The sequence below is a fragment of the Elgaria multicarinata genome, chromosome 12 (assembly GCF_023053635.1).
Source record: "Elgaria multicarinata webbii isolate HBS135686 ecotype San Diego chromosome 12, rElgMul1.1.pri, whole genome shotgun sequence".
Taxonomy (NCBI): Eukaryota; Metazoa; Chordata; class Lepidosauria; order Squamata; family Anguidae; genus Elgaria; species Elgaria multicarinata.
Window position 1 is genome coordinate 4169936 of NC_086182.1, and position 20382 is coordinate 4190317.

A 20382-nucleotide genomic window follows, 5' to 3' on the forward strand; every position below is an offset into this window, starting at 1 on the left:
GAGGGCTGCAGCTTTCGCCCCGGATTGCAAGCGCTGCGCAGCGGGCGACGTCACGCCGGGCAGCGCCCTCTGGCGGCGGCGGCTGGGCTCCCTGCCCCATCCGAGGGCGGAGCCGCTTTCCAGGCAGGCGACCCGGAAGCGGCTCTGGGGAGGCAGGTCGACTTCCGGGGCTCACAGAGTTCCGCAGCAGAAGGGAGGTCTCTTCCCCCGAAGAAGGAAGGAGGCGGTGATGGGGCTGGCTGGCAGGTAGGAAAGGCGCGCGCGCCTCTCGTGTGAATGCGCGCAACACGCGTGTACGAAGGAAAAACCTACCTCGGGACGGAGTCGGGAAGGGGGCTCAGTTACCTGCCCGCTTCCAGGTTCTCCTGCACCTCTCGGTGGCTTGAAGCTTACTAGGAGAGGGGCCTAATCCGCGTTCTATATGTGTGCGTGTAACCCGGCACCCGTGAGTGGGAAGGCGGGGCGGCTGGATAACGGGCCGGGCCACGTGGAAGGAGGGGCGCGCAGGAGGGTCTGCCTCGCAGTTTCTTGCCTTATTTATTTAGGGTGACCCTATGAAAAAGAGGACAGGGCTCCTGTATCTTTAACAGTTACATAGAAAAGGGAATGTCAGCTGGTGTCATTTGTATGCATGCAGCACCTGGTGAAATTCCCTCTTCACAACAGTTAAAGGTGCAAGAGCTATACTGCAACTATACTGTGACCAGATTTAAAAGAAGGCAGGGCACCTGCAGCTTTAACTGTTGTGATGAAGAGGAAATTTCACCAGGTTCCCCATATATACAAATGACACCTGCTGAAATTCCCTTTTCAATGCAACTGTTAAAGATCCAGGAGCCCTGTCCTCCTTATCATAGGGTCACCCTAATTTATTTATTTATTTAAGCGTTTGTATCCTGCCATCATTCAGCCAAAATAGGCTCTCATGGCGGCTTACAAAAGTATTCCTTGACAGTTCCTGCCCACAGGCTTACAATCTAAAAGACATGACACAAAAGGAAAGGGGATTGGGAGGGAGGAGGAGGAGTGGGGGGAATTTGCCTTCCCGCAAAAAAAACAAAAACCCCTTGAAGCCATATTTGCTGTTGCATCTCCCACATCACACTAGGGCTGGATCTACACTACTGCTTTAAAGCACTTTGTACCAGTTTTGAAAATGGTATAAGGAGTGTGTCCTGGGCCCCAACAGTTCTCAAGACAGTTATGAAGTGCTTTAAAGCAGTAGTGTAGATCCTGCCCAGGGGTCGGAGCCGGAGGGAGGGAAGGAGGCCACCATTCATCTCGGGAAGAAAAGGGCATTATTCTGTGATGGGGGGACATCCTGGAGCTGTGAAACAAAGGGTGTTGGCCATAAAGGGGGACGGACGGACGGACTTAATATTTGTGTAATATTATTTATTCCATTTCTATACCGCCCCATAGCCGAAGCTCTCTGGGCAGTTTTACCTTTATGAGGCCAACCAAAAGATCACACACCCAAAAATGTGCAAGCTTTTGAAATCTCCAGATACCTTCATCAGGCAAGATGTTACAAAAAGCAGATGGTGATAGGGAGGCTGATCTGGTGTTGAAGTCCTGGTGTCTGCAGTCTTGGGATGGAGGGAAGAGTCTGTAGAAGCTCAAAGGCGGATGGTTTTGGGACTTCTCTCCGAGAAGCCTCTAGGATTTCTGGGAGGGAGAAAGGCAAAAAAACAAAAAAAATCCTTCATTTTTGAAAATATAAAACCCAGCTGTTATTTAGAAATCTCTTTAGGTTCCTTTCACAGTGGAATAATAATAATAATAATAATAATATTTCTTACCCACCTCTCCATTCTGATCAAGGCAGGGAACAACAGTAAATATAAAATACATAAAACTGAATTAAAACATAATATACATTGTTAAAACATCCTTAAAATCACTTTAAAAACATCCCCCAAAAGGGGGAAAGCTAAGTAGTCTTTATATTAAGAAAACTGGAGGTGATTTTAGATGCTGTACTAGAAGAACAAAGATTTACTAGACTAAATCAGGTGAGCTAGATCTGAGTGTGTGGTGTTGCTTAAGTTGTAGAGAGTTCTAATTTGGTTATACTTCATGTTTGGGAAGGGAGGGGTGTTACATATTTTGGAAGGGTCACTTATTTAGTTGTTCTTTCCAAAGTCCTTTTAAAAACAACAACATTATTATTATTATTATTATTATTATTATTATTATTATTATTTATTTATATAGCACCATCAATGTACATGGTGCTGTACAGAGTAAAACAGTAAATAGCAAGACCCTGCCGCATAGGCTTACATTCTAATAAAATCATAATAAAACAATAAGGAGGGGAAGAGAATGCAAACAGGCACAGGGTAGGGTAAACAGGCACTGGGTAGGGTAAAACTAACAGTATAAAGTCAGAACAAAATCAGGTTTTAAAAGCTTTAGGAAAAAGAAAAGTTTTTAGCTGAGCTTTAAAAGCTGAGGTTGAACTTGTAGTTCTCAAATGTTCTGGAAGAGTGTTCCAGGCATAAGGGGCAGCAGAAGAAAATGGACGAAGCTGAGCAAGGGAAGTAGAGACCCTTGGGCAGGCGAGAAGCATGGCATCAGAGGAGCAAAGAGCACGAGCGGGGCAATAGTGTGAGATGAGAGAGGAGAGATAGGAAGGAGCTAGACCATGAAAAGCTTTGTAGGTCAACAGGAGAAGTTTATATTGGATTCTGAAGTGAATTGGAAGCCAATGAAGAGATTTCAGAAGTGGAGTTACATGGTCAGAGCAGCGAGCCAAGAAGATGATCTTAGCAGCAGAGTGGTGAACAGAAACCAGTGGACTGATGTGAGAAGAAGGAAGGCCAGTGAGAAGAAGGTTGCAGTAGTCCAACCGAGAGATAACCAATGCATGAACAAGAGTCTTGGCAGAAGAGACAGACAAAAATGATCGAATCTTGGCAATATTATACAGGAAAAGTGTTGGACTGGGAGTTGGGAGATCCGTGTTCTAGTCCTCATTCAGCCATGGAAACCCACTGGGTGACTCTGGGCCAGTCACAGACTCTCAGCTCAACCTACCTCACAGGGTTGTTGTTGTGAGGATGAGAAAGATTATGTACGCTGCCTTGGGTTCCTTGGAGGAAAAAAGGCAGGATATAAATGCAATAAAATAAATAAAATACATACATAAATTGACCTGATCATCACCGCAGCAACCCTGTGAGGTAGGACAACCTCTTTAATAAACTTAGATCCCACATTTAACAACAACAACAACAATAATAATAATTTATTTATTTATTTGTTACCCGCCTCTTCCTCTGGATCGAGCCGGGGTACAACACAAATAAAAACACCATAAAATACATACAACTAATTCAAACGTTTAAAACCAGTGCATCATTAAAAGCAGCACACCATTAAAAAAGTCATAAAATGGCTTACAGTAGTACAGCCTTCCTCAACCTGGGGCGCTCCAGATGTGTTGGACTACAACTCCCAGAATGCCCCAGCCAGCTGGCTGGGGCATTCTGGGAGATGCAGTCCAACACATCTGGAGCGCCCCAGGTTGAGGAAGGCTGCAGTAGTAGATCTTTCCTGCTTTCAGTAGGAATGCTTTCAGAAACATGCATTCCAGGGTCTTGGTACCAGGGGCCAGCCGGAATGTATGAACTGGCCATCGCTAGGCAGCTGCGTGGGGTGGGGGTGGGTTCCACTATAATTTATTTATTTATTTATTGCATTTCTATGCCATCCAATAGCCGAAACTCTCTGGGCAGTTTACAAAATTGGTTGTGGCCTGAGTTGTTGCTGTGCTTCTCTATTGCCTTGTTGCGAGGGCAGTTGCGACCTGTCTTTTCCCTGCCCCCAGAATTCCATGCAGTCAGCCATTGGCAAAAAAGTGTAGGGCAGGGTGACCTATGGAATATGCTTTTGGTGTGACCTATGGAATATTAACCTCTGGTGTTCTTCAGGTTTTTAAAAAGTCAATTTAGCTTTATGTTCACAGAAATACATTTGCAAAACTGAGAAAGTTGGAAAATGTGGAGCAAGATTTTCCCCAGCTGGAATCAACCAGGCCGGAATAAAAGGAATTGCTCACTTTAAGTGCTTTGGGGCTTGGGGTGGGTGGGCTGGCTACATCTTGACATTTTGCATGAGTGAAAACAGAGACTGCCTTTTTGAAACTGAGTGAAGGTGGGGCTGAAGGGCCAGCCAGGGCCAAAGGTCTCATTAACCCCACTTCTGCACACTGTGAACATCAACAGAGGCCTTAGCAGAATTCCTCCTTAACCACCTTAGCTACGCATGAATTAAGAAAATAGGGAGTGAGCTGCTGGGAGAGAACATCCGTGGGGCCAGGGGCTAGGGTGGGGCTGGCTTGAGCCCCTGGGAGCCAGCTGCCCACCCTTGCACCATGCAGAGTCTGCCGGCCTCTACCCTCTGGGATGCTTCCAGTTAGGTTGTTGGTGCCAAACTGCTGGTGGAGATTGACGTGTCATAGAGGGATTTGAAACGCGGCCATGTTTCTCCAGGAACATCTTTTTCCGTGCAAAATGTGGCTGAACAAATCGAGGGAGGTTTTGCCAGGAATAACCTGAACTTCCTTAAACTTTAACTCAAACATTGAAGTTCATTAACTCTTTAATGTGATGTAAAAAACCTCCCGTGGATCTTTGTGTAAAATCTGTGGGAATTAACGTACCACTTTTTTGTTTCTGGGAGGAGGAAGGGGCTTCTGGAGCTGCACAAGACATGCTGATGGATGGAGTGGGGCCACCTTGCCAACAGAGTAGAGCATTCCTAAAACGGATATGGACCAGTGTGTTGCATAAAGATATGGAACTGGAGATGTAGGGAATTAGAAGCCGCTGCCCACTGGTCTTTACTTTTTTTACTTTGTTAGAGAATTTCTATATTGTCTTTCAATATATGTTTCCAAAGTACTTTGCAATCCAAATATAAACAGTATTTTACAGGAAATGGATTTAAAAAGAAAAAGTTGCCTTCTGTGTTGCTGTATGTTCAGTATTCTTTGCTTTCTGTTTAAACAGGTGGAAATCTGAGCCTTTCTTTGGGTTAGCTGAGAACTCAGCGCAGTGCGGGTTTGAAGCTGTTTTAAAAGGCGTGAATACCTCACACCACAGTTAAAAACGGGTGGCCAGCGCATGAGATACTTTTGCAGTGGGAACTTGGTTCTGGTTCTGAAAGGAAGGCTGGGTTCTTATGGGGCGATGTCTGGAGGAAGGAGGAAAGGATGCTTCTCTCACGGCAGCAGAATTAGCCCCACGTTTGCAGAGGAGTGGAACCTCCTTGTAACAAATGCCGTGTAGCATGTGTGCAAAGTGGTTCTCCGTTGTCATCTCAGTAATCTTGACAATCGTCCTTGCAGGTCAGGATTGTTATCCCCATATCCCAGATGGGCTGTGGGCAGGGGTGGCTCATGGTGGCCTTCTAGCGCAGGACTCCCCAACCTTTTGGGGCCTGTGGGCACATTGGGGAAACTGCTGTGGGCACCACCCCAAAAGGGCTCCCGTGGAGGATGAGGCTAGTCACATAATGGGGGCACGGCTAGTCAGAAGACGCGTAATTCACCCAGGAAACCCGAGTACAAGCCTGAACTCCAAAGCCAACCCACGTATTTGATCCGACAGAAGAACAACAAAATACCTGTGTAGGGTTGCAGTCCTCTCTCTCTAGTGAGAGGAAGAGCCAGGCTAGGTGGGTTGGGGAATTGCAAGGCACGTGGTGGGGGGAGAGGAAGAGCCAGGCTGGAGGCCAGGAGGGGAGTGGAACGTTGTGGTAAAGAGGTGGTGGTGGTGGTGGTAAGGAATAGCAAGACTAGAGGCTGAGAGTGGAGAGAGAGAGAGTGAAGGGGGCAGGAAGCAGCTCTTTCCATCTCTTTCTGCCTGCTGAACAGCTGACCAGCAGCAGGTTCAGGAACGGGAAGCAGAACGAGGCGCCCTAATAAGTTTTTAATTAAAATGAGCATTTTGAAGGAGGGCAGGAGGTGGAGAGCTTCGGGGGACGCTGCGTTCCAGTCCCCTGTCTTAGCGTGTTTGTGTTTGTGGCTGAGGCGTGTTCTGAACGGAGGGCCTCTTGCACCGTCCGTGGCCCCAGTCCAGTGCTTGTCACTATTCCTCACTGTGTCCCCCTGTTAGTTCAGACACCCCTCTGCAGTTTACAGATCTCTCTTGGATGAATTATTCATTTGGAGAGGATCGTCGCGGGAATTTGTGTTCTGCGAATGTCTCATGAAGAGCAACCCTCCGGCGTAGCTGCTGTACTGCTGTTTGGGGGCAGAGTGGGGAAAATGTTTCTGCTCCTGGAGAATCGAAAGGCAGGCAAGTCCTCGGAACAAAGGCTGCGGATCCGGCCTCTGTGGGCATAGCGTTCCATGTCCCTTGCCGATGATGGCTAAAACCCCGCAGGGCTTCATTTCACCCTTGGATGAAATTGCAAGGGCTTGCAAGGAGGCGTGACGACGAAAAGCCCAGGGATTAAAATAGTTTGCGGTGTTAATATATCAAAGCAGGAGGACAGTTGGGGCTTGGTCTTCCTCCTCATCCTTCGCTGCCCCTGTCCTGTCCAGAAGCACAGCTGCACTAGGAACAAACTGGTTTTAAACAGGATTATCTGTCCTCCTTTCTCACTGAGCACTTCAAAGGAAAGGAACCTCTTATGCAAAGCACTTGAGTCATTGCTGACTCCTAGAGGGATGCCTGCTTTCGCTGACGTTTTCTTGGCAGACTTTGCAGCGGGGTGGTTTGCCATTGCCTTCCCCAGTCGCAGTTCCCTTTCCCCCAGCTAGCTGGGTATTCATTTTACTGACCTCGGAAGGATGGAAGGCTGAGTCGACCTGAGCTGGCTGTCTGAGAACCAGCTTCCGCTGGGATCGAACTCAGGTCGTGGGGAGTTTCGGCTGCAGTAACTGCCGCTTACCACTCTGTGCCACACTTCAAAACAGCCTTGCATTTAACACCTGGCTGGGGCGTTGCATGGAACTCTATGCAGGGGCTTGAGCAAGTGGGTGGTGGGTGGTGGGGTGAGCGGGGGCCAGATCACACCACCCCTTCTGCCTGCCTGCTTGGATTCTGTGCTGGCTGCCTATTTAATCCTTTATTTAGTTTTATTAAATTCCTCATAAAATTATTTTCTCTTGCCGTTTTAGAGCTTCAAACATAATAGTGATGCAAATGAAATCCCAAGAAAAGCAATCAACAATCTAAAACTAATAAGCCTGCCAACACAGCATAAAATATAACGCCAGGTAAAAGAGGTAAAACCACATTTGCAGGGACTAAAATAATAAAGCACTAAAAAGGCTAATGTAATGTTCAGTATGGATTTCCAATTGTGTTGCCTGCATCTTTCCCATCTTGTGACATTTAGGTAAAGGAGGAGGTCATCTTCCTTCCTCAGTGCGTTTTCCCATGGGAAGATCTGGTAAATGGTTCATCCTTTGTAGGAGGAAGCTGGATTCTGGGAACCTGGAATAATCTTGCTATGGGGAAGTTGACCCGACTCTCTGTACCAGTGCAGTGCAGCCCCAGGACCCCGGGGTTGCATGCCTCCCTTGGTGCTGTCCTCTTTGGGTGTCTTAGATTCTGGAAATTTTACATCTCTACTCTGGACTCCATTAGAATGCAGCTTCTGAGGTCCAGCCATCCTTGTAGGTCTGCTGTCTTTGCAGAGGGAGACAGATGCTGTGTGTCTGAATTTCAGCAGGAAGTGGTCTGGCAGGGATCTGTGTATTTGAAGATTTGTTGTAATTTTCTCCACCATTTCTGCAGACAGAATATTATAGCTTTGGCCATTGGATGGTATAGAAATGCAGTAAATAGAATAAAATTCTATATTGAAATCAGTGGTTTTAATAGCAGCTGTAGGACGTTCTTGGGGGAGGGTCTTATCAAAAAATGTCCATTGAGTCAAAAATGTTTTCAAGACCCATCGAAGCGTGGGCAGTGAAGAGGCCAGGCATGGCTCCCATGGGCAGCTGATCCCAAATGTGGTCATAACAACTGAAACTGAACTTCCAACGGCAGAAGGGCTTTGGACATTCTCAGACAGGTTTGTATAGGAAGTCTGGCTCTAAACCTCATTGAATGATGCACATTCCCTGTTAGCAGCACGGCTCCTTTCCGTCGCTTGGCCCAGTTTCTCTCCTGTTTTAATAAAATTGCCCACGCTCTGTTCCCATCTCTCAAGAGGTTTGTGTCTTTGTCCCAGGCTGTAGGTACCAGTACTTCCTGCTGTTTAAGATGCCGTCGCGGACGAATTTAGCAGCTTCGATCCCCAGCAGCAAAGTGAAATATTCCAAGCTTGCTAGCACAGATGAAGGCTATATTGACCTGCAGGTAAAAGTGGGGAAAGCAGAGCCATATTTCCACCAAAGGCTGGTTTCCAGGGGCATATTTCCCCCCAGAGATGTCATTTCCGTGGCAGCGTGGAGAACGTAGGAGAGAGTCGGGGTCCCTTCTGAGTAGCAAGAGAGGGCCCTGGTGTTTTGTGCTTTTTTGAGATTGCAGCACCAACGAGAGGTGGCCTCATGCCTCTTCTAATCACTCTGCTCATGCCAAGAGACGTGGGAGGAGGGGAAGGAGCTTGAGGACCACCAGGAGGAATGGCAGCCTTAAAGAGCCAAGCCAACGTTTGGGAGCTTTGGCAAAACGCAAGACTTTTCACCCTGCTTCTTAAAGGTCACTTGAGTTGAGCAAAGGTGGTTTTCCAAGGGGGACATTTCATTGCTCCAGAGGGAAATGGGCTTCTCTGTGAACCCTGTAAGTGCTCGCCCTGGATTTCTTTTCATGCTTCCCTCAGCTTCTTTCTTAACTGTGTTCCAAAATAATAAGCAGATGCAAATGGAGAGTGATTTATGCGGGAAGTAATTTCAGACTTGAGGATGAAAGGGAAGCAAACAAATACTGACTACAGATGTTACCATCCCAGTTGAATGTAATTATGGGGGTGGGTGGAGGTGGGACACACACAGGCACAGAGATGTTAGATTTGCTCCCAAACCTGCTTCTGCGTTCTTGGTATTTGTGCAGCCAAGGTTGGCCACCAGGAGGCAGCATTGCAACAGTATTGCTTCCCTTTAAAGCGGTGGAAGGGGCGGGGGGGGGGGGGGAAGGAGAGCAGGAGCTGCTGATAGATCTTGGGGTGATTTGCAATAGGTTGCCAAGGATTTCTGACTCCTAATTATCTAGCAATTACAAAAATTAAAAAGCTTGCCCCCCACCCCAAAATTAGGTTGCTAGAAAAGAATGCTTGGGGGAATTTTGTTTGCGCTTGATCCTGGCACCGCGCTCCCGTTCCTGCGCCACTCTTTTGCACCTGGCTCTGGCTAGCGCCCCTCAGGCTTTGGCCCAAAGCACAGCAGCTCTCGCAAGCCTGCCGCCTCTGCCTTGAAGGGCCTGGGACAACGCGGTGGGTGGAGCTGTGCAGCGCCCGTCCAGCCCAGGGCGCGCTGATGTGACTGGCAGCGGTTCTCCGACTTTTGCTACCTGAGTTCCTTTCAGCTGGAGCGGCTGGACCAGGGGACCTCTGCTTGCCTGGCATGTGCTGTGGCTGTGCTGCGGCCTCTCCCCGCTGGGAGAACAGGGGTGACCCTTACAGCTGGCACAGCAGGAGGCTCTCGGGTGGCACGTGAGCCCAGGGAGCAAGCCACAGAGAAGGCCTGATCAGAGCAGGCAGGTCCCGGCGCCTGGAAGAGGCAGCCTCCATTCTCCTCCTTTGGTCGTCGTAGCTCCTTGTATGATTTATTTGGCCTGAACAGGGCTAACCAGACAGTTAATCTGGGGCAGCTTAGATGAGACCCTGTAAGTCATTTCCCACCATGATTACTCCTTCATCACCTGGTCCCTTCATTGGTGCTGGAGTAGGGTTCAAACTTGTCTCCTGAGGGAATTCCCCCACCTGCTCTGCCTCTGGGATATAAGAACATGAGAAGAGCCCTGAGGCTGGGTCAGACCGAGGGACCGCCTAATCCCACACTCTGCTCACCCAGTGGCCAGCCAGCTGTCGACCAGGGACCCACAACAGCACCCTCTGACCCATGTTCCCCAGCAACTGGTGTACATAAGCTTACTGCCTCTGAGCCTGGAGGAAGCACATAGCACTCAGGATCAGTAGCTATTAATAGCCTTCTCCAAGAATTTGTCTAACCCCCTTTTAAAGTTATCTAACTTAGTGGACTACCATACATCTTGTGGTAGTGAATTCCATAGTTTATGCGCTGTGTGAAGAAGTACTTATTTTTATCTGTCTCTAGGGAGACAGGTAAAGCTAACACAGTCTCAACTGTTGTAATCTTCGGGATCATGGGATGATCCCAGGTTCTAGTATTATGAGAAAGGGAGAAAAATGTCTCCCTCTCCACATTCTGCAGACCATCCATAATTTTGTACACCTCTATCCTGTTTCCCTTTTCCTTCCCTTTCCAAGCTAAACCATCCCAGCTGTTGTCTCCTTCCCTCATAGGGGAGATGCTCCAGTCCCTTGATCATTTGAGTTGCCCTTTTCTGCCCCTTTTCAGCACTACAATATATTCTTTTAAGCTTTGGTGATCAGAATTATGCACAGTAATCTTAGGGTGGTTGCACCATAGATTTTTTTTTAAAGGCAGTATGATTTTGGCCGTTTTATTCTCAATTCCTTTTCTAATTATGCCTAACATGGAGTTTGCCTTTTTACATCAGCCGCACACTGGGTGTACATTTTCATTGAGTAGTCTGCTGCAAACCAAAAACGTCTGCTTGGTTGGTCACTGCCAGCATAGATCCCTTCAGGTTATACTTGAAGTTGGGTTTGTGTGTGTGTGTGTGCCTCAGTGTGCATCACTCTACACTGCATTTGCTATTTAGTTGCCCACTCTCCCAGTTTGGAGAGAACCTTTTGGAGCGCCTCATAGAATCATCGAATAGCAGAGTTGGAAGGGGCCTACAAGGCCATCGAGTCCAACCCCCTGCTCAGTGCAGGAATCCACAATCTTTTTTGTCTTAACCACCCTAAATAATGTGGTACCATTGGCAAACCTGGCCACTTCACTGCTCACTCCTCATTCCAGATCATTTCTGAACAAGTTGAAAAGCATTGGTCCTAATACAGAACCCTCTGGGACTGCACTGTTTACTTCCCTCCATTGGGAGAATTTACTGCTTATTCCTGCTCTCTGCTTTCTGTTCTTTAACCAGTGACTTAATCATAAGAGGACCTCTCCTCTTACTCCATGACTGCTGTGTTTGTTCAGGAGTCTTTGCTGAGAAACTTTGTCAAAAACCTTTTAACCAATTTTCCTGGAACAAATGCTAAGCTAACTAGCCTGTAATTTTTGGATCCCCCCAAATCACTTTTTAAAAATTGGTGTTACAATGGCCATCTTCCAGTCCTCTGGTACAGAGGCTGACCTTAGGGACATGTTGCATATTTTGGTTAGAAGATCGGCAATTTCATATTTGAGTTCTTTAAGAACTCTAAGATGGATATATCAGGGCCCGGTTATTTATTTACTTTCAATTTGTCAATAAAGTTGCGAACTTCATCTTTTGCTTCAGTTCCTCAGACTCCTTTCCTGAAAACATCAGTTCAGACACAGGTGTTTGTCCTGTCGCTTCTGCAGTGAACACCTGTGCAAAGAATTCTTTCAGCTTCTCTGCAGTCTTCTTGTCCTCTTTCAATACTCCTTTAACTCCATTGTCTTCCAATGGCCCAACTGAGCATTCTGGTCTGGGGGACGATAGCACATTCCTAACGCGAAATTAATTTTCAGACAGCCATCCCTGGGAAATTTTTGGAGAAGATTATAAAGAAATCAATCTGTAAGCACCTTGAAAACAATGCAGTGATTACTAGAAGCCAGCATGGATTTGTCAAGAACAAATCTTGTCAGGCTAATCTGATCGCATTTTTTGATCGGGTAACCTCCCTTGTGGACTGTGGGAATGCTGTGGACGTCATATATCTTGACTTCAGCAAAGCTTTTGACAAAGTGGATCCACAGTTGACTACAGAATCGGACTCAAAGAGTGCTTATCAATGCTACCTTCTCAAATTGGGGGAGGTAACAAGCGGGGTACTGCAGAGCTCAGTCTTGGGCCCAGTGCTCTTCAACATTTTTATTAATGATTTGGACAAGGTGGTGCAGGGAACGTTTGCAGTTGACACAAAATTGGGTGGGATAGCAAATACCCTAGAAACAAAGCTGTATGAGGAGAGACTGAAACAACTGGGCATGTTTAGCCTGGAGAAGAGAAGATTTGAGGGGAGACATGATAGCACTCTTCAAATACTTAAAAGGTTGTCACACAGAGGAGGGCCAGGATCTCTTCTCGATCCTCCCAGAGTGCAGGACACGGAATAACGGGCTCAAGTTACAGGGCGCCAGATTCCAGCTGGACATCAAGAAAAACTTCCTGACTGTTAGAGCAGTACGACAATGAAACCAGTTACCTATGGAGGTTGTAGGCTCTCCCACACTAGAGGCCTTCAAGAGGCAGCTGGACAGCCCTCTGTCAGGCTTTGAGGTGGATTCCTGCACTGAGCAGGGGGTTGGACTCGATGGCCTTGTAGGCACCTTCAAAGTTTACTACTGTATTATTCTAATGTCACCAACAGTACCCAGTAGAAGTCTTGGTCCTTTTAGATGTTATAGTTTGCGTGACACTATGCCCTTTTGGACATACTGAGCAACATCTTCCCAACTGTCCTTCCCTGTCCTTCCTGTAGAGTTTGTATCCAGGGAAGACTGTATCCCACAAGTTCTCTCTGATCCACCAGGTTTCTGTATTGCCCACTATATCTAGATTCTCCTTTAAAACCAAGCACTCATACTGTCCCATTTTGGCTCAGAGGCTTCTAACATGTGCCTAGAAACACCTAGACCCTGTTCAAATGACATGCTAAGCCATGATGGTTAAGCACTTTGAGCTAAACATTATGGCTTAGCGTATCATGTGAACCATTCCTAACCATGGTGGCTACATAACCACAGTTTAAATATGCTCACTAACCATTTGCTGAAAAGGGGTTAGCGGCCTAACCAGGGCTTAGTGTGTTGTCTGAACAGGCTTCTATATGCTATGTTTCTCCCCAGATGACTCTGTCATGTGCATCTTTTGCTACGCACTTAGGCCTCTTTGAATGTCTGTCATGTTATACCATATACTTATGGCCTGTTTTCTCCCCTTCTACATTTGGACATTTGAAAACGTTTTCATTTTCATCCCCTTTGGATGATTTGACCTGAACTGGATGCTTTCTAGCTCCTGCCAGCTTTCCCCCAAGGTTTAGTTTAAAAGCTGCTCTGCCACCTTTCCTGTGTTTAGCGCCAGCATTCTGGTTCTATTTTGGTTTCAGTGTAGCTCATCTCTCTTGTACAGGCCTGGCTTGTCCCAAAATGTTCCCCAGTGCTGAACAAATCTGAACCCCTCCTCCCTGCACCCCCCGTCTCATCCACACATTGAGAGTCCTCAGCTTTGCCTGTCTAGCTGGCTCTGTGCATGGAACAGGTAGCATTTCAGGGAAAGCCACCTTGGTGGTCCTGGATTTTAACCTCCTATGTAGCAACCTAAATTTGGCTTTCAGGACCTCACAAATACATGTCCCGGCATTGTTGGTTTCAACATGGATCACAACCACCTGCAGTGAAAGCACACTATTGTTGGTGTGCGGGGTGGGGGTTAGAAATGCCCCATAGCAGCCTTATTGCAACTGCGTAAGCGTCTGTGAAGGCCATCCCCAGTTGTTCATGCTCAGCACCTGATCATCAAAGAGATATACTGCTGTAAACATAGATGCTCATTGAACGTGGCCAATGGGTTGTGTCCAGTGGTGTGCAGCTAGCTCAAAACTTCTACCATTTGCAGAAACCCCATTTGAAACTTTGCACATCCATTACTTTGGTTCCAGTTGCAGCAGTTGCTGTGCAAGCCGTTGCACGCTTCCGCTAGGCTTGGTGTTGTTTGTGCTAGTTATGATAGCAAACTAACTCCACATTGGATTCGACCCAGTTAAAAGAGTCCCAAGGCCTTTAATGCTGACCTCTCTCCCACCCTTTAGTTCAAGAAGAGCCCTCCCAAGATTCCCTACAAGGCCATTGCGTTGGCGACGGTGCTGTTCCTGATTGGCACACTTCTCATTATCATTGGCGCTCTCCTCCTCACAGGATACATCAGCCAAGGAGTAAGTTGCTCACATCTCTTGCGAGGGGCGGCTGGGTCCTGGATCTCACATAAAGCGAAGGTGCAGACATGTGTGGAACGAGCCACAATACAAGGCATCAGAACAGACACGCTTCCTTGGGGAATGTACAAAATGTAACTACCCCATATTTGCAAATCATTCATCTTGGGTGTAGGGCGTGGCGGGGGCTTTGGAGACTTGGAGGTGGGGGGCTTACCAGGCTGCCTCGGTTTTGACTTCAAAGGGGAGGCCAGAGACGTTTAATGAGGTTTACGGACCTGTTATACATCTGCCTGTTCCGCTTTTTCCTTTCAAAGAGGTCACTGTCGCTTTGGTACGGCTCCCAAGCGGTCCTCCATCTGCTTAGCTTCAGATGATGAAGGGTGTCACTCTTCCGTGGGCCTCAGAACAGTTTCAGATGTTCAGGTCGGGGATGTGGGGCAAGAAGGGGCAGCCCAAAGGAGTTGTGCTTCCTCTTCTCACACTTGCTTTAAATGCCTGACACTGAGCGTTGGCATTTTCCAAGTGTGGAGACCGTGCAGCTGTGTTTCACCGCAGAGGAAGGCATGGGTGCTTGGCTTTTCATGCATTTCAACAGGCTGATGCTTCCCCTCACCCTTATTTAGAATTTCGAAAGCCATCTGTTGATCTTGCAGGTCCGCCCCCCCCCCCCCACTGCCACATGCCTCTTGATCTGGCAGTCCTAGAATTTATTTATTTAAACATTTGTATCCAGCCCTGTATCACTAGGATCTCAGGGCGGCATACAGTTAAATTTATCCAACAATATAAAACAATAAATATACATAGCTAAAAACAAATTAAACCATTAATCAAGCTAAAACCAGTATAGAATTTTAAAGCAGTAAAACCAAATAAGACAGTTAAATCCATGTGCAAGCTTGGTAAATTTAGCCATCAAAGGCTTTGTTAAAAAGCCATGTCTTTACTTGGTGCTGGAATAAAGTCAGCGTGGGCGCCAGTTGGGCCTCCAAGGGGAGGGCATTCCACAGTCGTGGTGCCAGAGCAGAGAAAGCCCTCTCCCACCATTGTGTATGCGTTGTGTTGGTGGGACACAGAGGAGGACTTCTCCAACTAATCTCAAAACTTCCTGACTGTTAGAGCAGTACAACAATGGAATCAGTTACCTAGGGAGGTTGTGCGCTCTCCCACACTAGAGGCCTTCAAGAGGCAGCTGGACAAGCATCTGTCGGGGATGCTTTAGGGTGGATTCCTGCATTGAGCAGGGGGTTGGACTCGATGGCCTTGTAGGCCCCTTTCAACTCTGCTATTCTATGATTCTATGAAAGCCTCGGGTAGGCACATATAGGGAGAGGCGCTCCCTCAAGTCCCAAGCCGTTTAGGGCTTTAAATGTCCTTACCAACACCTTGGATTCCGACCAGAGGCGTATAGGCGGACAGTGCAGTTCTTTTAAGACATGGACTTGCATCCATTAAATAAAATGTTGGGGGTGGGATTACTAAGTGGGCAACTTTTGTCTTGTATCCATGGTTATCAACTGATGATTGTGATTTCAGGTGTCTGAACAGCCTATGGCGGACAGGCATCAGACATTGCAGGGAGATTACACCTGTCTCCTCCCACCACTTCAACTGCAGTGGAGTTAGTTCACACATTCAGCTTCCTATCATTAGGCGGCAGAGATACCTAGCAATTGTACACACCTGTGCGAACCAACTCTTCTACTTCTGTGTTTCAGGGCACAGATCGAGCCATCCCTGTCTTGATTATCGGGATCCTGGTGTTCCTCCCAGGCTTCTACCATTTGCGCATTGCTTATTTCGCTTCCAAAGGCTACAGGGGCTATTCCTACGATGACATCCCTGATTTTGATGACTAGTAGGCTGAAGGATGTTAAGAAGTTTGGTGCAGTAGGAACTTTATCACAACCTGGCGCCAGGAGGAAAAGGCATCTAAGATAATCAAATAGCCCTATCATTGGATGATGCAACTTTGCAGCTTTTGTCAAAATTGAGGACAGGGGGTCTCTGTAGGATTTCTCTTTCTCTCGCTGACTAGCCGGAGAATGTTGCCACATAACATGAAGTAGATCATGTGAGCGACTGTCAGGAGAAACGTTTCTTCTTTCAGAAGGGAAGTTCTTTGGGGGCGGCTATATGCAGCTGTGCCTCTTCCCCATCAGGATGTGTGGGGCTAGTTTGAGTGAGAAAAAGAAACTCAGGTTTTTAAATCTATTATTATTTGACTGTTGTCTCCACGTGCAAAGTGAAGATCTGGAAAAAGTGACTAATGACTGCACGATAACAAAAACTGCAGGCAAAGGATCAAGGCTCTAGAAGTTTAGCTTACTGGGCAATTGATTGAAAATGAAGAAAAACTGGGGAGGGGTGGTGGTGATGTAGCACCATTGGCAACGGAATATTTACCAAGGAAGCCTGCTTATGGCAGGTATTGGTTCTCCCTAACGCTTTGCTAAACTCCTGTCAAACAAAAGGTGGGATGTTAAAACATTGCTTGTGTAGAACTCTAAGAGCAGATCTGGAAGGGGTGTGGAGTGTGCAGCTGTTGTGGCTCAGGCTGCAACTTAACACTCAATGCCGTAACAGGGTCCATCAGAAGACAATACAGTTCATTCTTTTATCATATCCTGTGAATTGGCTTAGGGCAGATTCCAACAAGAATCAAAACTAGGTGATTCATTTAAAAATGTCTTTATGCTAGAACATCCCTAAAAGTAAATTCCTGGCTAACACCCCCTGCCCCCGTTCTTCACGAGGACACGCATCGTTGCTATTCCCTGTCTCTCAAACAATGAGGTCAAGAGCAAAAAAATCAAAACTCTCACCAGGTGGCTATCCCCATCAAACAAAACAGGGAAAGGAACCTGCATGCGCTTGCGCTCCATGGCAACAAAGAGATCGTTGATGTCACCCTTCAGCTTTCTGGATGATCCTAAACCCACTGAAGTTGGCCCATGCGTCCTTCTGGCTGACCTGGAACGGCTGTGGCTGGAGACTTCTTCCGGAGGTTAGACTGCTGTCTGGTTCAGCTTGAACTTGGCCTTCACAGGTGCCGTCGCAAAGGCTTATCAGTATTTTTTTCCCCTGGCAGACTTCAGCAGCTGCTGAGACGCAATTATATGAAGATGCCCTCATTGTCTATTCTGTGTCATTGCAATGCAAAGTTCCTGAGCCTTCCCCATACCAGTGCCCTCAAAGTGTGTTGAATTACAACTCCCAGTATCCCCCATCTGTGCTGGCTGGGGGCTGCTGGGAATTGTATTCCAACACATCTGGAGGGCACCAGATTGGGAAAGGCTGATGTATACATATACATAGAAATTCTGTCTACATAAGAGGTATTCATTAACACTGTTTGTTCTTTCATTTAAACCCTATGTTCAATTCTGCATCACTGGCGAAATTTACCATTTGTAGAGTGCGGAAGAGGGTGTAAATATGCAATGAGAAATTAATCTGCCATTGCAGAATATGTATTTAATATGAATAAAGAGCATATGATACTCTATTTCGATATAACTTTATTTTTCAAGCAGATGAAATCCGTTAACAGTATAAAGCAGGAGTGGGGAACAGTCGTTCATGTAGCTGAAGCAGATGCCTGAGATGAGCCCTGTTACCACTATCTGAAACTTTTCCACCCCAAAGCACTTTTTGGAGAAGGACTCCACCTTCTTTGGACTAGAAAGTTGTGCATGTGGGAATCTCTTTCTTTTCTCTGTTGAGCCCTTGGCTCAGCAAACAGTTTAAGAACTTTAGCAGTGCCCTGCTGGATCAGACTGAGGGTCCACCTAGTCCAGCACTCCGTTCACACAGTGAACACACGACATGCAAACCCGAAGGACTTGTGTCCAGAAGTTCATATTCCTTGGGATGCTATGAGGTCTTCTGCTTCAATGCTCCCGTGTGCTTAGATAATCAGAATCTGACTTCAAAGCGCTGGCTGGCCACTACAGCCTCCTGACCCTGGGCAATCAAAGAGCCCAGGTCCATATTCCATACTCCTTATCAGAAGCAGCCAAATTCAGACTGCTGGGATTTCTGCGGGCACAAATGCCCCTGTGCTGTTTCTTGGACTTAAATTGCTCTCCCATCAAAAGCTGCTATTAGCTACAAAGATACAGATGTTTTTCCTTCCATGTCTCATAGCAGCCGGGGGTCTGCAGTGCACAGGTGCTGGCCATAGACTTAATGAACTTGGGGAGGGGGGACTTTCAATGGCCATATATATTTCTTCCGTTGTGAAACACGCAAGTACCATTTCTCTCCTACTCCGCAGCTGCCGTTCCATGCTTTACAACTAACATTTGTGATATGTTCTAATGACAATAACATGGCTTGCCGACCCTGTTTTAAAACATCCTCAGCATGTGCAGTTCTCCATTTTAAACTCAAATCACAGCACCCTCATGACTACAGGAATACAATGACTTTGCTGCTCCTCTTCCTCTCAACCCCTGGGCATAATAGCAAGAGAGAAGATAAAAGCAGAGACTAACAGCCGACTCTTGCTGTAGCTCAGTGGCAAAGCTTCTTTGCATGTAAAAGGGGCCATGACAATGGACTGGATGAGAGCTAATAAACTGAAATTCAATCCAGGCAAGACTGAGATGCTGTTATTGGGTGGTTCTGACTGGATAGTGGGTGTTCAGCCTGTGCTGGATGGGGTTGCACTCCCACTGAAGGAGCAGGTCCATAGCTTGGGGGTACTTCTAGAACCATCTCTGTCCCTTGAGGCTTAGGTGGCCTCAGTGCCACAGAGTGCCTTCTACCAACTTCGGTTGGTGGCCCAGCTACGTCCCTATCTGGACAGGGATAACCTAGCTTCAGTCATCCATGCTCTAGTAATCTCCAAATTAGATTACTGCAACGTGCTGTACGTGGGGCTGCCTTTGAAGACAGTTCAGAAGCTGTAGCTTGTGCAAAATGCAGTGGCCAGATTGATAACTGGAACCAGAAGGCTCGAACATATACGAACAATTCTGGCCTGTTTGCATTGGCTGCCTATATGTTTCCAAGCCCAATTCAAGGTGCTGGTTTTAACCTTACACAGCTTGGGACCACAATACCTGATGGAACGTCTCTCTCTACGCGCTCACTGCGCTCTACATCTAAGGTCCTCCTCTGAGTGCCTACTCTGAGGGAAGCTCGGAGGATGGCAACAAGGGAGAGGGCCTTCTCGGTGGTGGCCCCCCAATTATGGAATTATCCCCCCCCCCAATGAGGTTCGCCTGGCGTCACCATTGTTATATTTTGGGTGCCAGGTGAAGACCTTTCTCTTCTCCCAGGCAGTTAACAATATGGGCTGAGTTTGTTCATTTTTAACTGACCCCAGAATAGCTGTTTTCACAAGGATACTGTTGTTTTTATGCTTCTTACATTTTTAAATTCTCTGTATTTGTTTTTAATGTTTACTGTTTTTAACTTTTTTAAACTGCCCAGAGAGCTTTGGCTATGGGGCGGTATATAAATGCAATAAATAAATAAATGGTCCCAGGTTCAACTCCTGAGCTCTCCAAATAAGACCGGGAAAGACCCCAACCCAAGACCCCAGAGAGCTGCAGCCAGTCAACCACACAGTATAATGCATTTGTGTGGCACTTACAAGGGTTAGGATCTATGAGGCGTTTTGATGCCAAAGCTGAAGTAGGAAAGGGAGGGAGACAGAAGCAACGGGAGACAGGAAGCAGAACGTATTTGGTTGCATGTTCTTCGGCGTAGTCAGGATATGGGCTGTCACCACTCTCACTCCCAGGCACTTTCCAGGCCCGGGTATCTTCAAAACCCATAAGAGCTTTGAGGCTTCCTTTTTAGAAGAGAAAAAAGGGAAAGCTGCTCGTGTCAGGAAACGGGCCCCAAGCACATTCTGCTCTTCCACCGATGAACCAGGCGGTCGTTGCAATGCTCAGAAACGACGTATGTTCAAGGCTCCACAATTTTGTCAGCCATGAGGTGAGGTGCTGCTTTGTGCCCTGATTAATTTACACTCCTGAAAATACTCTCTTTCACACACACATTTTAAGTGTTTAAAATAGGAGGAGGGAGGATTAAAAACTTTCCACTGTTTGCACTTCTGGGCCTCCTGTCTCTGAAAATGCATCTAGTTATTTCAATGAAGCATTGAATAATTTACAGGAAATCTTTAATGAGTTCTGTGGCTCAAATAAAGGAGGCTGAAAATCCAAGAAAATAAAATGGCTTGGCTCATGTGGGGGGAAATGAGCTGCAAAT

The 20382-nt window shown here is 46.9% G+C and overlaps 1 protein-coding gene across 1 annotated transcript; it reads left to right on the forward strand.

The window, feature by feature from the left end:
* The first annotated feature begins 156 nt into the window (after positions 1 to 156).
* Positions 157 to 17659, forward strand: TMEM230 (transmembrane protein 230). Its single transcript, XM_063139384.1, has 4 exons — positions 157 to 246; positions 8197 to 8324; positions 14026 to 14148; positions 15870 to 17659. Exons 2-4 carry the CDS (start codon positions 8229 to 8231, stop codon positions 16008 to 16010), a joined length of 360 nt encoding a protein of 119 aa, XP_062995454.1. The 5' UTR covers positions 157 to 246; positions 8197 to 8228; the 3' UTR covers positions 16011 to 17659.
* The last annotated feature ends 2723 nt before the right edge of the window (positions 17660 to 20382 follow it).

What these genes read in the sequence shown, in the direction of transcription:
- TMEM230 (XM_063139384.1), top strand. Translation starts at nt 8,229, where the DNA reads ATGCCGTCGCGGACGAATTTAGCAGCTTCGATCCCCAGCAGCAAAGTG. An exon ending in AAGGCTATATTGACCTGCAG is followed by an intron (nt 8,325 to 14,025) that starts GTAAAAGTGGGG and finishes CCCACCCTTTAG; the next exon opens with TTCAAGAAGAGCCCTCCCAA. An exon ending in CAGGATACATCAGCCAAGGA is followed by an intron (nt 14,149 to 15,869) that starts GTAAGTTGCTCA and finishes TCTGTGTTTCAG; the next exon opens with GGCACAGATCGAGCCATCCC.